Here is a 14,602-nt window from a genome sequence, read left to right on the forward strand (position 1 = left end):
CACTTCTTCCCATCACCTGTTGCTGACATGGCAGACCTCTCGCTGCTGCTGAGAGCCAAATGACACTGAGGCCTGGGGGGAGCGTCTGCACATAAATCAGGAGCTGCTTTGTAGTCCCAAAGCTTTGTTCAGCTCCTGTTCCCTGTCCTGGCTATGGTGGTATGGTGGGATGCAGGCAACAAACAGCCCCATGGCAGCAGCCCCAGGATCCAGAGAGGACAGGGGAGAGGAGAGGCTGCAGCAGGTGCTAGGCAGAGCTGGCTTTGAATCAACTTCACAAGAAAGTCCATTTCCTCCTGTCCCTGCTTCTCATTCACGCATTACAAATAAGATGCCAAGACTGTATGTCCCAGCAGCAAGGATGTTGAGTGCCTGCTGTAGTCCCAGCAGTTAGAGTGAGACCTTCAATGCAATCTCAAAAAAGGACAGCCCCAAAAGACTGAAGATTTTTAAAAAATCTCTTGCAAAGTCCTTAAATGCACTTGCTTAAATGTGAGCCGTGTTTCTCTTCTCACCTCTGTCTCCCATGTCCTTCCACTGTGAGTGTGCAGGCAGTGGACTGGGAGGCTCAGCAGGCTGCCCACAGCTCCCTTCATGAACTGCAAGATAAAAACCACAGGTCTGAACATACTAATGAATATCAGATAACCCTAAGAGGAGACAAAGACTTCCTCTGCTCCTCTTGGGGGAAAGATCCACCTGTGCTGCCAAGATTGATTCAGATGCCTCATAAGAGCACCAAGCCCATAACTCAGCTAAAAATCTTCAGTTACTGCATTTACCTCTTCCTCCCCAGCAGCCCTATAACTGGGTAACACACAGAACCACTTAGCAGTGCTATGGTGCCTCTCAGTCACTTCCACCAGGTGATGTGGAAGCCATGGGGAAGCTTGGGAGGAGACATGGGGCCAACCAGCTGCACCACAACTCAGTTATTCCCCAGTTTATTACCCCAAAGCTTCACACTTAGGACAGTGGAGCTCCTTAGGGCCGTCTTGGTCAACTTCAGGTCTTTCTTTGTTCAAGTTTAGTTGCACTCATGTGCAGGAGGAATGACCAGTGGAGCCAGATGAGAGGCAAATATTTGCCAGTCACAGCTTTCCCCTCATGGCTTAGCCCTGGCTTCAGAGCTGAGAAAAGTAACTCAAGTCCCTGTCAAATAAATACCACAGTGATCCAGCCAGGCAGCATGGCAGTCTTTCCCAGCACAGATGAGGTGTGAGGAACAGGCACAGCAATATAATCCTGCCATACCCACACAATAAATGCTCATGTCAGGGCTTCACCAAGCAGTGAGTGAGCCATCACTGAAATAATATTCCACAGTGTCCATCAGGCTCTCTGCACTTCTAATAGCTCCCAATTCCTTCTTGTGGGCACAGCAGCTGGCTGGGCAATGCTCTGCCCCAGTGAGGTTAAACAGCTCACTGTGGAGCACATGGAAGGAAGTTCAGCTACTAGTTTGCTCTTCTGCTCGAAAGCTGTGTCATTCCTTGGAAATCTACCCACTAGGAGTCAGAAATTAGCAATTACCCGGACATCAGCTACAACACACACTCTCTCCAGCATCTCCTGACACCCTCCTGTGTTCATTAACAGGACCTGGAAACAAGGAAGACTCACAAGGTGGGTGCTGCAGGCTCTGCCCAAGCTCTTCCTCTGTAGGCTGGGAATGCTTTCCATGTGATGTTTTCTAGCAAAATACCATGTTCCCAGGAAGCTGCTGGGCAGATGGTTCTGCAGACTTCCATCCTCTTCCCACACAGGACAGTGGGCAAGCCAAATCTTCACACCAGCAGTGCTCTGTGGCACCAAGGAGCATTGGTGTTTCCCCTTAGAGATCTTGATTTTCAGGGGAGGAGAAGAAAGGGCTGTTTGTGGATAGACTGTGATCCTGGCAAAATATCTCCAGAAATTCAGCATGTGAGAGACACTGAGGATAGAAAACTTCAGCTCAGGTGGTCAGAGAAGGGCAAAGCAAAAGCTCTCAGAAAGGGCTGCCTGGCTAAGGGTGAAGACAGGCCACCTCTTTGATGAGGACGTGCCTTTCCAAGCATTGGCATGCCAGTTGGGAAGACTCCCTGGCATCCAGTACACCATCAAAGTACTGCCTGAACTTGGCACAGGCCACAAGGCCATGCCCTCAGAACTGATTTAGAGCTGACAGAGCCAGCCCTGGCACATGATTTTAGCAGGAGAAGCAGCCCAATACCCTGGGCAGGACAGTCGCCTCGAGCAAGATTAACATTTGGCTGTCTGCATCCTCAGTTGTCAGACAGAGCTGGTGGCTGGAAGGACCAAATCACCCTTGTTATGTGGCCATTTTAAAAATAACCTTTCCCAGAGCCCCACAGTACATAACCCTGTGTCAGTCTCAGCTCCAAGAGCTGAAGGGGATCAGCTTGCAGGGCTAACGGGTATTTTTGGGCACTCTGACTAATTGTCAGGACATATGCTGAGCATTCTTTACAAGGAAAAACAAAGCTGCAAAGTCTCCTCCAGTGAGGCCTAAGGGGTTGAATTAGTCACAAAAGTTATTTTCATAAACCTCTGCTTTAGGAAGGTTTGATTTAACTTCCAGCTTCAGATAAGTGCAGTTTAAAAATGGAAGAAGAGGTCAACTTCCTTGTACCCCAACATTCACCACGAAGGCTGGGCCAGGCTGGGCCACATTGCACCAACAAGGGCAAGAGAAGTGGAAACTCTTCACCTTGGAGTGGCTTCAGATTCACAAGTGCTTCTTTGCCACCACATAGAGTATTTTGCCAGTTGTTTCCCTCTTCCTCCCTCCACTCTCGGGAGCAAGAGCTCCCAGCTCAGAGGCTCCAGAGCCTTGATGTCCTGCAGCCCTGTGTGAAGTGCTCCTTGAAGGCCACATCCTTAGAGAGGAACAGAGATCAGCCAGTTCTTGCAAGTTTAGTTACCATTGAAAAGATTTTATTCTAAAAGCAACCTGTTTTGAGTGGATTTTCTTGTTGCAGTTCCTTGCTTCTTCTCCTCCAAAGGGCATCTTTCATCAACATGAGCACCTCAGCAACACTTCACTCACATGCCAGTTTAAGCCAGCACTCATTTAGTTCACTTTCTCTACACTTACTAAGACAGCAAATAAAGAACCCATGTGCAAAACCTCCACAACACCCTGGGACACACAAGCCAGAGCAGCCCATGTTTCCCCACCACTTTGCTCTCCCTTTCATCCCAGAAGCTCTTTCATATGCTTTAAGCCCCGCTGCTGTCTCAGCCCATGCTGTTGGCCTATGGAGTTTTTCTTTCTCCTTTCTCTGGTGCATATCAAGCCTTGTTCTTCTCATTCAGCAGACACACTGCACCAGAAGCACACACATCTCAAGATGACAAGAGCTCTCCAAAGTCTCCAACAGTGCTCTCTGTACATTTTCCCCCAAGCTGCAGAGCAATTTCCACTGAGGATAAGTGTTGTCAATTCAATTTCTAATAACTACATTAAAATGTATGAGCCATTTCTCTGGAGTCAGGGATAATATTTTCAAAGTGCCTATGTGATACAGGAATGTAAATCTCATTTTTCATAAAGTGATAAGGATCCTGAGTCTCTATGGAAATATGTCAGATCAGAGCTGGGCAAGGACTACACAGGAAAACATTCCCAGTGGAGTTGGGTAGAAAACAGCTTCAAATGTTAAAGAAAAGGAACAAATATCTTTAAACCTTTCATCAGGGTTAGTTTTCAATTTCAGCCAAAACCAGAGAGTCCCAGCCCAGAATGGTTTTCAGAGCCCTGCCCTGGTTTGTGGTATCCCAGCTGAGTGTCATCCACAGGACAGAGGCTGTTTTGGAGAGGGAAGCAGGGGAATTCTTCACCCCCAACATACTCCCACTCTAGTTTTTTTGTAACCTAGCAAAATTTGAGTTCCTTTAGTGTCTTGGAAATGTTAAGATCAGTAGACTAATATTTGGCAAGAGACAGTTCAGGCCAAAAGAGGGTGGGGAGGTGAGGTTACTGACACTGCTAAATTTCATCCCCCTCCTCCGCAAGGCCAGGGCATTCTGAGCCAAAGGAAGATCTCTCCTCTCCCATGCTCCTCCAAGGGTCTCAGAGCAGCTCTGCGTGTTACAGCATTTCTATCAGTGCTGACTCTTGGAGCAATGGCAAGTTCTGTGTGTGGATACATTCATTAAACACAAACTTGAGAATAAGAAAAGTGAGATACTTAGAAGAGTGTTTGATTTTAAACACAGAAATAAACCAACTGGAGTTGGTAAAAGCACTTGAGTGTTTGATTAAGCCATCCCCTGCTCTGGGGCTGGATTCAGGCCCAAAAAATTATTTTGTTTTCTTTTTCAAGTAGCAGAAAGACAATAAATTCAGGGACAACGAGCAACACAATCTGCAGAGATACAATCTCTTTGCAATACAATATCTTCTCAATACAATCACTGCAAGCTCTGCAACTACTGCCCACATCCAGCTATTAGAGGATGGGCTCCGTGCGACAGAAAGCGGTGCTAATTGCACGCAAATGCTGGAGAAAGCTGTCAAAAAGCTAAACCAGATGTGAAACAGCAATTTTCTTTCTTTTAAAACCAGGTTGTGCAACCACATTGCATAAGAACCCACAAGCACCGTGTCCCTCTGGGAATACTGCAGGACAATGGGGAAAGGGTGAGGTTTCTAAGTAGTCATTGAGGGCTTTTCCTGCAACTGCATGGACTCTGCTGTCCCTTTGCTAAAGTTATACCCCTTGAGAAAAATTCTCAACCGTGCTAGAAGGAAGCCTGGTAGGAAGCCTTGCCTGCTTTGTGACAGTGCTGAGCAAGGTTAGGCTTGGTCCTGGATCTACAAAGCACAGCAGTGGATTTAGTCACCCAGAGACAGCCTTAAGGGAAACACACCTTGATACCAAGAAGGTGAAACACTGGGGGACGACACAGGGAAGACCTGCAGGGATACCTGTCCTGCTCCCAAACATTAACACCCAGTGCTGCACCCCACAGGAAAGAGATGACACAAAGGAACATCAGACACCACGTGTAAACAATTCACATTAGACCAGCAGTGTCTCATCTCCAAGGAGCTGCTGAAAACAGAAGATAAAATGCTTTAATGGCAATTGTAGGTTTTAAAGCTTTTTAGCACCCTGCCCAGCTCAGTTACAGGCAGTTTGGGGTCACGGTGGCTGGGGCACAGGGCTGTGCTACGCAGCAGGGTCACATGGACTCAACCCCAGCCGCTGCAACAGCCCAGGCGCACCAGAGCACTGCCCACCTTGCAGCTATAAAAGGTGAACTCACATCTGTCTCACCCAGATCTCACTCAGCTGTATGTCCTCACATGAAAATCACCTTCTTTCAAATGCCAACTGCTCCAAGAACCAGAAAGGCTTTCCTGAAGCCTTTTCCTGAAGCTGATGGCTGAATGCACAGGTGGCACCGAGAGCTGCCCGTGATTCTGAAGGACTTGGTTATGTCACCAAAGCATTTCCCACATGGCTCCAGAAAGGAGCTGGAAAAAATCCACCCACAGTCCTGGAAGGGACTTGCAAGAACACACAATTTTACAGATCTCTCCATGATTATAAAATTATAATAAAAGACTTCCAAAATACCCCTGGTGAAACCAATCTCTTTTTATAGACACAACCTCCATCCCTTGCTTCAAAAAGCTATGAAGTTAATCCAAAAAAAGGATTGTGTGTTTGCATCACGTGAGTAGGTTCACAGATCACTTTTCAGGGCTCAGTTTTCGTTTGCATTTGTGCTGTGGATAACTGTTCCCTGTTTTCACTCACTGGCAACTATGTCTTAAAAGATACACTGAAATCCATCAGTGCGCCTCTGGTAAGGGGCTCATGCATTGCTTCATCGACACAGCTGCCAGGTGATGTTCTCTTGTATTTCTACGTAACATCATGAATTTGGTAATTCAGCAATGGGGAGCAAAACCCAAGTAGAGACCACTGCCACAACTTTGTCAGCCTCTCCTCTGCAGTACTGTGGTGCAGAGGTTCAGGCAGTACTTCCTCCTACAGACAGACCTTTTCAGTTAAAAGCTGTAATTCAGAAAATGCGAGTTCATTGAATGAAGTGTATCTGGAAACATCTATGTCTTAGCAGAGAAAGGTGCAGGGTGCTACAGGAGCCCCGCCTAGGCTGCCAAGAGACTGAGTGCATCACAGCCTCCTTATCCTGCCTTTCTCAGGCACAGCTGGCACCCCACAAGAGCCCACTCCAACCCCAACTCCATCAGCCTAGAAAAGATATCTCAGCTGGCAGCAGCCACTCCCACAGTGCCCACTGTGCCCTGGCAGGAGGTGACTCCAAAAGTCCAGTCTTGACCTACTTAAACTGGGGACACTTCAGGGTAAAATAACGCCAGAGTCCAAATTTTCAAGCTCCTGCTCCAGCCGGGTATGTTGCAGAGGAGGGTGAGGTTTTTCCAAGCTCCTGCTCCAGCAGCTGGAGCAGCAGCAGAGAGAGGCTCTGCCTCTCAGTACTCCTGTCTAATCAGGTGCTTAGAACCAACCGTTATTTACAAGTCAAGCATCTCAGTTTTCCCTACAATCCTTTCACAAGGAGAAGTTTCGAGGATAGGGGAGATGGCAGAGAAGGCCACCTTTGCAGCATCTTAACCACCCCCTGGGCTCTCAAGCCCACAGTCCCACGAGGAATGTCATTGCCACACTTCCAGGAATTGTAAAAGCCCTGTCTCAGCAGCCAGCTTCACCCACCATCCCCTGCACAATCTCATTTACAAGGCAAAAGCTGTTTGGCAAAACAGCTCACACAGCATCCAAATGTCGGTGGAGCAGACAGAGTTCCTGGCACTGGCTCCCTTTTCATCCGGCTGCTCCGGCTCAGGCACCGATGCTGCTCCAAGGATGAGCTCATCGCTATTTCAGGTTGAATTTGCACTTGGCAATCTCTCTGGTAACCAAAACAAGATACTCCTTGGTTTATAAGAGATTTATTGGTTGTTTGGTTCAGTGTCTAGTGGAGCACACAGAGACTTCCCCGCATTACAGCACCACCACAGGCTGGAGGAAGAGCTGGAGGGCAGGAGGTGCTCACAGCAGTGCTCTGGAGATGGGCAGTGTTAGCACTGCAGGGCGAAGGGAAGCTGCCTTAGGGCTCACCCCAGCGACATGAGACTGAGGAAAGGAGGTGTGAGGCACGGCTTTCACTCACACACACCACAGGTGAGCCTTTATGGCAGCCCCCTGCCACCCCAAACAAATGTTACAGCCTGTCCAGCACATCAGAGTAACCACAGAAATGCTGTTTGCAGTCCTCTCCAGCCAAAAATCTGCAAATCTTTCCCCAAACAGGAATGGTGTGTTCCCCACCCACTGCAAGAAACCCATCCCACCACAGGAACAGAACCAGAGTTGAAGTTTCCACCTTTGGCTATAAATCATTATGGAGATAATGGCATAAGAGAGAGGGGAATATTATGGCAAGGGGTGGATGACGTGTTCTAGCATCCACCAAAGCAAATCCAGACAGAATTTAACAGATTTGCATCCCCACCAGGTGCCCTTGTGCTGCTGCGAAGTGATCGTGGGCTGCTCTCCAGCCCTGATACCATACTGTCATCCTGGCCATTTCCAGAGGCAGCACTGAAATATGTTATACATCAAGTGGCATTCACCTGGCAGGCTGTCCCATGGGGAAGCATGACTGGCTCTCAATGGGCAGAGCAAAGGTAGACAGGAAACTGTATTTGCATGTGTTGAGTGAAAAACGTAGCTCTGTGTATTTTTAAAGTGAGATGAGACCAGAGAGAGAGAGACAAATCCTTGCACCCTGGGCTGTTTATTACTGCCTCTCCACAGTACTGTCAGGAGCAAGATCACATCAGGACAATGCTTAGAGATCACCAGGGAATTTCTAAGTGGAAGCAAAGCCACTCAATCTCCAGATTACTCTCTCCAATTACCCAATCCAGATGAGGACCTGTGTTCTGGAGGTGCTGTCTGTGTTTGCATTCCCTCAAACCACTGACTGCCCTGTGGTTAATGCTGCACCAGGCACCTGGAATGCTCTCAGGATCCTGACACTGCCTCCACGGGCTCTTCAACTGAATAGGTATCAGTCAGAAACTCATCAAACATCCACTGGATGAGGTAAGTCAAACTAGAAAAATCTCTGTAGCACACAGCAAGAGCATTGTGAGTGCACACAGCTGTCCCAAGGCACCAGTTTCCTGGGATGCTGCAGCCCTGTGGATGACACACCTACCAGGAATTTTAAAGAGCTCTTTGCTGTCTCAGTGCAATGAGAAGAGGCACAAAATGGCAATTCTGTGCCAAGAGGCACAGAATGAAGTGGAAAAGGCTCAAGAGTCCTAAAACGAGACCATAAGACAGAAGCTGGAAAGGGAGGCAGGCAGTGCCTCAGAAGCGGCTAATTCCAAACCTTTGCTCCAGTGTTTATTATAGAAAAGAACAGATAAGAAAGGCTGATGGTAACAACTGCCAGGGGCAGTCAGTCCCAAGGTAAACAAACAGCAAATGCCTTGGGAGCAGCCTGCCAAGTCCAGATGGTTCTCACATCTTGGGGCATTTCTTTAAAAGAAAGGATCCTATTTTCTCCCACCCAGCATCCTCCCAGGAGTGGGGGGGCTGTATTTAGGGTAGTGTCATAGTTAAGCGGATCTTTGGTCAGAGACCACTGGAAGCACATGAAAACTGAATATTCCCAAATGAAGGCTCTGAGGAAGAGCTGGGAGCCAACTCCGTGCAGGAAAGTCAACTAACAACCAGTGTGGGCTGGACCAGCCATGGCTTTAGTGTGATGAACCATTTCTATTTTTCTTAGCACAAGAAAGGCACGTCCAGCACTCTGGTTCATATGAGAGAGTTTTGGAGGATTGAGGGGATTTTTCGCTCTGTCCAAGCAAAACAGCAAGAGCAATTCTTGCTCTGCCAGAAGCTCTGAACTCCTCTGCAGCTGGAAGCTGGTGTAACACAAGAATCCTCACACTCTGGGACAGCTGCTGCAGTGCTAAAGGGATCTTGAAGCAAAATAGGTGGATTATAGATCCCTGTACCAACTGTCCCTCCCTTCAGGAGTCCCTTGGCATATGGAGCACACGTGATTTCTTGTGAACAGGGGTCTCTTAAACATGTCATTTCAGCAGACAGACACCACTGGGGCCAGCCAGTATTTGATTTGAAGCTCCCTCATATGTCAAAGCAGATCACAAATGCAGCCATATCCCACCACTTTCAATCCCTCACAGTCCATGACTGTTGGCTGCCAGCTCACACCACAGACAGCTCTGCTGAGCAGCAGGAGGAGGGATGCATCCCAAATGACACCAATCACTGGGTGACCCCAAGGAACAGAAAAAAGATGAGGCACATATGTGGAACAAGTGGGTCTTCTAAAAACATCAGTCCAAAATCAAGAGGGTTTGAATTTCTTATTTACAAAAATAATGCAACTGTGTAACAGCATCCAAACCAAAATTGTAACTCTGCCTGAAAGTTTCTGACACTGAACCGTGCCATAAATCAAATCCCTCTTGATGGGAGAGAATCTTCTAAAAGTCCTTGCAAGGAGTTTCAAAGATAAACCAAGACTTTTCCTGGAGTTTCAATGCTGCTGGATAGTTGTTTATTAAGTCTTATCAGAGGAACAGAGCCACTAGCGTGACCCAGGTACAGCATAGAGCACAGAAAGCAGGAGTGAAGTCTCTAATTATCAAGATTTACGCAGCCTTTTAAAGATAATTTAACCAATACTTACTAAAAACGTACATTATTTTCACTTTCCTAACAATTATTCAGTAACATGGGCAGGAACTGCGGAATTCTCTATCCAATCATTTCAAACTACTTTTATTGCAGAACATGGTGTAGTAGAAGAAGGAGAAGAAGGTTTAGAGAACAACAACCCTCCATTTTGCTATTTTTTGCTCTTATCTATTTACTACAGAGAGAAACCCAAAACCTCTAAATTTTTCACCCTGTGACAATCTTACATAGTAGTCTATCACCTAATTCACACCACTGTATTTGCTAGTTCTTGTCAGATCGTTGGTAATTTTTTTCCAAGGTTGGAGGTTAAAACAGTGTTGTTCAGGGGGGTAAGAGCCCTTAAAAACAGGCAGAGAAATATTCTCGGCACTCTGGGTTCCTACAGTTTCCAGTCAGGCACACAGCAAAATAGCTGCCCTTCCACCCTGGATTGCAGCTCCATCACTGCTGGGAACCCTGCCCTAGCTCTCCAACTTCTTCCAGGGAACTCTAGTTCAGCCTATTTTGAAAAAAGTGCTTCCAACCCTGTCTATCCCATTACAGCATAGCTATAATGCAATCCTTGCCCTACTTTGATTTTCTCCAAAGCCTTAAACGTAATTTTAGCCCTGTCTTGACATAGGACACAAACCCCATTTCCCATCTATTCTGATGGAGATGAAAAAGCTGGAGAAGCAGAAGAGCATCCATCCATCCATCCCTTTGTTCCACAGAAAATGCCATGCTCTCTTGCTGTGAGAGTAGGAAGTTGCTCTGGCAGCATTCTTGGCACTACACGTGCCTGAATCACTCTGGAGGTATCAAGGACCAGCTCCTGCCTCAGTGTGTGTTGCAGGGAGGGGTGAGCATTGGCCCGTCAAGGGTTTTTCTATCGCTTTTCAGCAGCATCTTGGAGCAGAGCAAAGCCTTTGCAGGAAATACTCTGAGCAGCAAGATGAGCCATTTCTGGTAGGAGAGTTTTGCCTACAGGCCTGGGGAGGTTTTGCAGAGAGAAAAGTTCATCACACACCAGCCTCGGCCTCTTGGCTCCAATTCATTCCTACAGAAGCCACCTGGGGTGATATGCCCAGAGCTGGCTCTGGGCTGCTCATTTACAGAAAGTCCCAGTTAAAGCCCATCGGGGAGAGGAACATGCTGGGCTATATCCTGTCTCTGAACCCCAGGGAAGCCCCAGTCCTTTGGTCCTACACCCAGCCAAGTGGCTGCAAACAGGGTTTTTACTGGACCGAAGAATAAAAGAACTGAAGCCAGAATATATGGCACAGTCCTTCCAAAACCACACTGCAGAAGTGGAAGCATGGATTTATCTAAATAACATTTAATTCTTTAGAGTCCCAGTGTCTGAAGAGCCATCTGCTTAAAACTCCTCTCCAGAGTATCTAAAAGAAATATGAGGTCTCTTTCTTCCTCCCACACTCCCTCTGCCAAAATCAGACATGAAACGACTGATCTCAGACTTTCTTGTTACTTTCCCTGTCTGCATTTCTATAACAGAGAAATGAAATAAAAAGAGATCCCAATGAATCAAGCTGTAGTATTTTGACTTACAATGCATTTTGGTTTTTATGAAATCGCAGGTCAGTTCTGGGAAGGTTTATTGCATAGACATGATTTCTGCTACCGTTTCAAGCAAAAGTGAGTCCACCCTGCTCAAGGTATAGAATTGAACCTGAAATCTCAGCTTTTCTACCTTTGCTCTCCTACCAGCAGGGCACAAGGTGACAGTGGCTGGGGACCATGAGGGTGACAGGCAGGCATTGACTGCTTGGCTCAGCCCTCCACACATATGCATCTCTGACCCTTGCGGAAGCCTGGCACCAGAGCCTGCCCACGGCTCTACGGGGAGCTGTTCTGATTTAGGAGCAATCAAAACCAATCAAAAGCATGAGCAAACTTCGCACATCACTGATGGTGAGGCTTGTCTTCTTGAATTTAATGCCCCTGGGACTTCAGGGCCAAGCGAACCACAAAAAGGGAAGTGCCAAACACAGGCTTGTGTGATCCTTGTCTCATCAGCAAAGATCAGAGGAATTTTCCACCTAAATCCCCCAATGCATCCACTGGATGCTGAGTAAACTTAACATAATTCACACAGGCTGCTGCTGAGGGGTCGGTGTCATTCCTGGCTCACATCTGCCTCTCTGCTCCACTTTGTGAGACCTCACCTGCAGAGCTGCATCCAGCCCTGGGGTCCCAGCACAGGAAGGACATGGTGGAGCTGTTGGAGCGAGTCCAGAGGAGACAATGATGATGTGCTCTGAGGGATGGAGTATCTCTCCTATGGAGACAGGCTGAGAGGGCTGGGATTGTTCAGCCTGAGGAAAAGAAGGCTCCAGGAAGACCTTACAGCAATATTGTATTTCAATACTTCAGGGGGGCTCACAAGAAAGATGGGAACAAACTTTTTATCAGGGCCTGATGCAACAGGACAAGGGGCAAAGGTTTTAAACTGGAACAGGTTAGATTTAGACTATATACAAGGAAGGAGATTTTTACACTGGCAAAACCAGTAAAACACGGGCACAGGTTGCAGAGAGGTGGTAGATGCCCCATTCCTGGAAGTGCTCACGGCCAGGTTGGACAGGGCTCTGAACAAGCTGGTCTAGTTGAAGATGTCCCTGTGGACTAAATGACCTCTAAAGGTCCCTTCCAACCAAACTATTCTGTGATACAAAAGGAAGTAAGTTACTTCTTGGGGGCAAGGAGGTCAGTTCCTTAAACTTTTTGTTACATCCTGGTGCAATGGGTGTGGGCTGCAAGTCATATTCATGTGATAAGGATTTAGATTACAGATGAAGTGCATCCTACAGCATCACTCCCCTATCCATGGACATGAACAGGGACCTGACCAGGCTCCCACCAGCTGCTTAGTACCATATGTCTGGATTTTCCATTCATGGTACAGTTCGATGGAAAAGCTGCTTCTGAAATAAAGGCCAGCCAAGATAGGCTGGAGAGTTTTTATTTTCAAGTGTTTGAGTACCTAAATGTTGCCTCCTTTTGAACAGCTGCCATTGTTTATGTTCAAGCAGAGAATTATACCAGCATACAGGGAGACAAGCCATCACTCAGCAGGGAATAACTTCTGTTAGAAACAGTTCAAGAGCCCAATCCTAAATACCTTCCCCAGCCAAAATTCTCAAAGAGCAGTGCATATCAGAAGCCAGCTGTAAAGTCCCAGCCCTGAACTCGTTCCTCAGAGCCACAGTCCAAAATCTGAGAAACTGGCTTTCTGCTGTACTGAGATCTGGAGGGACTGGGGGTTTTTTGCACTTGTGGTGCCAGCTCTGAAACACCTATCCACATTTTTCTCTCAGGTATTAGTCAAGAAGGAATTTTTATATACTGAGCTCCTTAAGGAAAAATTAGGAACTGGTTTGTATTCAAGAGTGCTGTATTTGGAAAAAAAAAAAAGGGTGTTGTCACTGAAGTATGTGGGTGCTTTTATCATTACAAAAGAAAGCTGAAGTTTCAAAGCCATATTTGGTTGCTTGATCAGCTATTTGCTTTGTACATCATGGCTTAAGAATTTAATCAGTTTCCTCTTGGAAGTTTTTTTTTTGTTATTTGTAAAAAGAACACTCTTCCTCTCAAAACAGGGTAAAAGACTAATTGGTAGGTGGATTGTTTTATTAATTTTCCCCATTCCATGTGCTAGATTTCAGTGGTTTAAAAAATAGTCACATCCCTTTCTCAACCACAGACTGGCTCCTGCTTACACAACACAAATAGGACCAGAGTCACATGCATTAACTTATCTTTTGACCAATTACTAAAGAAAAGATTAATGACAGAAACACCCGTCTTGCAAACACATGGTGAATACAACTTCACTCATGCAAGTGACTTCCCAAATCTATATTGATACAGGGGTGCAGCATTTGTGCAAAACTCAAGGTGTTTGCATTCACGTGGGTACAGCTGCAGGAACTCTGCAACTGCCTGATATTCTGTAATACAGAAGGAAAGAGGAAAGTGTGATAATTATTAGGTAAAAGCTTGCATTTCCATATTCCCCAATTCTGTTACTGCCAGCCTGCTCCCAGGATTGCTCCTCACATCACCTGAGACCCCACAAAACAGCCTCCGCTTTAGCTATTTCCTCCCCAGCTCTCATTATAAAAGCCTCAAAGAGGCACATCTGATCACCTGCCCAGGAAAGCACAGAGCTGACAGCTCTTACACAACTCGGCACCACAGCAAATTCTCCCTAAGCAGCAGCTCAGCTTGGAAGCAAAGGGAAAAGTTGTATTTATACCCCAGGGTCTGCCTGCACTTTAAAAGCAACCACCTTCCAGGAGGGAATATGTATATCAGAAAAAGAGGATGCAAGAGAAATCAGAAGCAAGAACGTAGATAAATCCCATTTCCAAAACAACCCATAAAACAGGCAGTTTCTGAGGCTAACTCAGTGAACCACGGAGAAATTGCTTGCTAGAGAGTGTTTCAGAAATACATTACACACCCACAGGCTTCCCACTCCCCATCCCTATTCTCACAAACCCTTCTCCGGCAGAGCAGTCACAAGGCAGAGAAAAGACCAGCACCAGCCCCGAAATCCGAAGATCTGCGAAGCGTGGGATGCTGAAATGCTCCCTGCCCTGCTCAGCGAGACGATGCTCGAGAGGGAGAGAGGGAGGCATGTGCTTACTGGCTGCCGGAGATCCCGGGAATGCTGCGAGGCGGCTGCTGCCGGGAGGAGGGAAGGGATGGACCGAGCACTGCAAGCGGCTGCGGGACGGACACGGGAGCGCTCTGGTCCAGGGCTGGGCTGGGGTGTCCAGCTGGAGAGACGCGGCTTCCACACTTATAGCAGGGAGGTGAATGGCAAAAAAAAAAAAAAAAAAAGTCCAGCCCAT

The 14,602-nt window shown here is 47.0% G+C and overlaps 1 protein-coding gene across 4 annotated transcripts in view; it reads right to left on the bottom strand.

Annotated features, from left to right (window-relative positions):
- FHL1 (four and a half LIM domains 1) overlaps positions 1-14,563 on the bottom strand; it is a 30,318-nt gene extending 15,755 nt beyond the window's left edge. The window contains exons 1-2 of one of the 4 annotated variants that reach the window (XM_048319378.1): positions 14,395-14,563; positions 516-599 (exon numbers count right to left, since the gene is read on the bottom strand). In XM_048319378.1, the coding sequence (XP_048175335.1) occupies positions 516-528 (13 nt within the window). In that variant the 5' untranslated portion in view covers positions 529-599; positions 14,395-14,563. Of the gene's footprint in view, positions 1-515; positions 600-14,246; positions 14,352-14,394 lie in introns of those variants that run through there. The other 3 variants (XM_048319379.1, XM_048319381.1, XM_048319383.1) reach the window with 3 other exon arrangements.
- Positions 14,564-14,602: the final 39 nt, after the last annotated feature.

The sequence above is a fragment of the Corvus hawaiiensis genome, chromosome 14, assembly GCF_020740725.1.
Source record: "Corvus hawaiiensis isolate bCorHaw1 chromosome 14, bCorHaw1.pri.cur, whole genome shotgun sequence".
Taxonomy (NCBI): domain Eukaryota; kingdom Metazoa; phylum Chordata; class Aves; order Passeriformes; family Corvidae; genus Corvus; species Corvus hawaiiensis.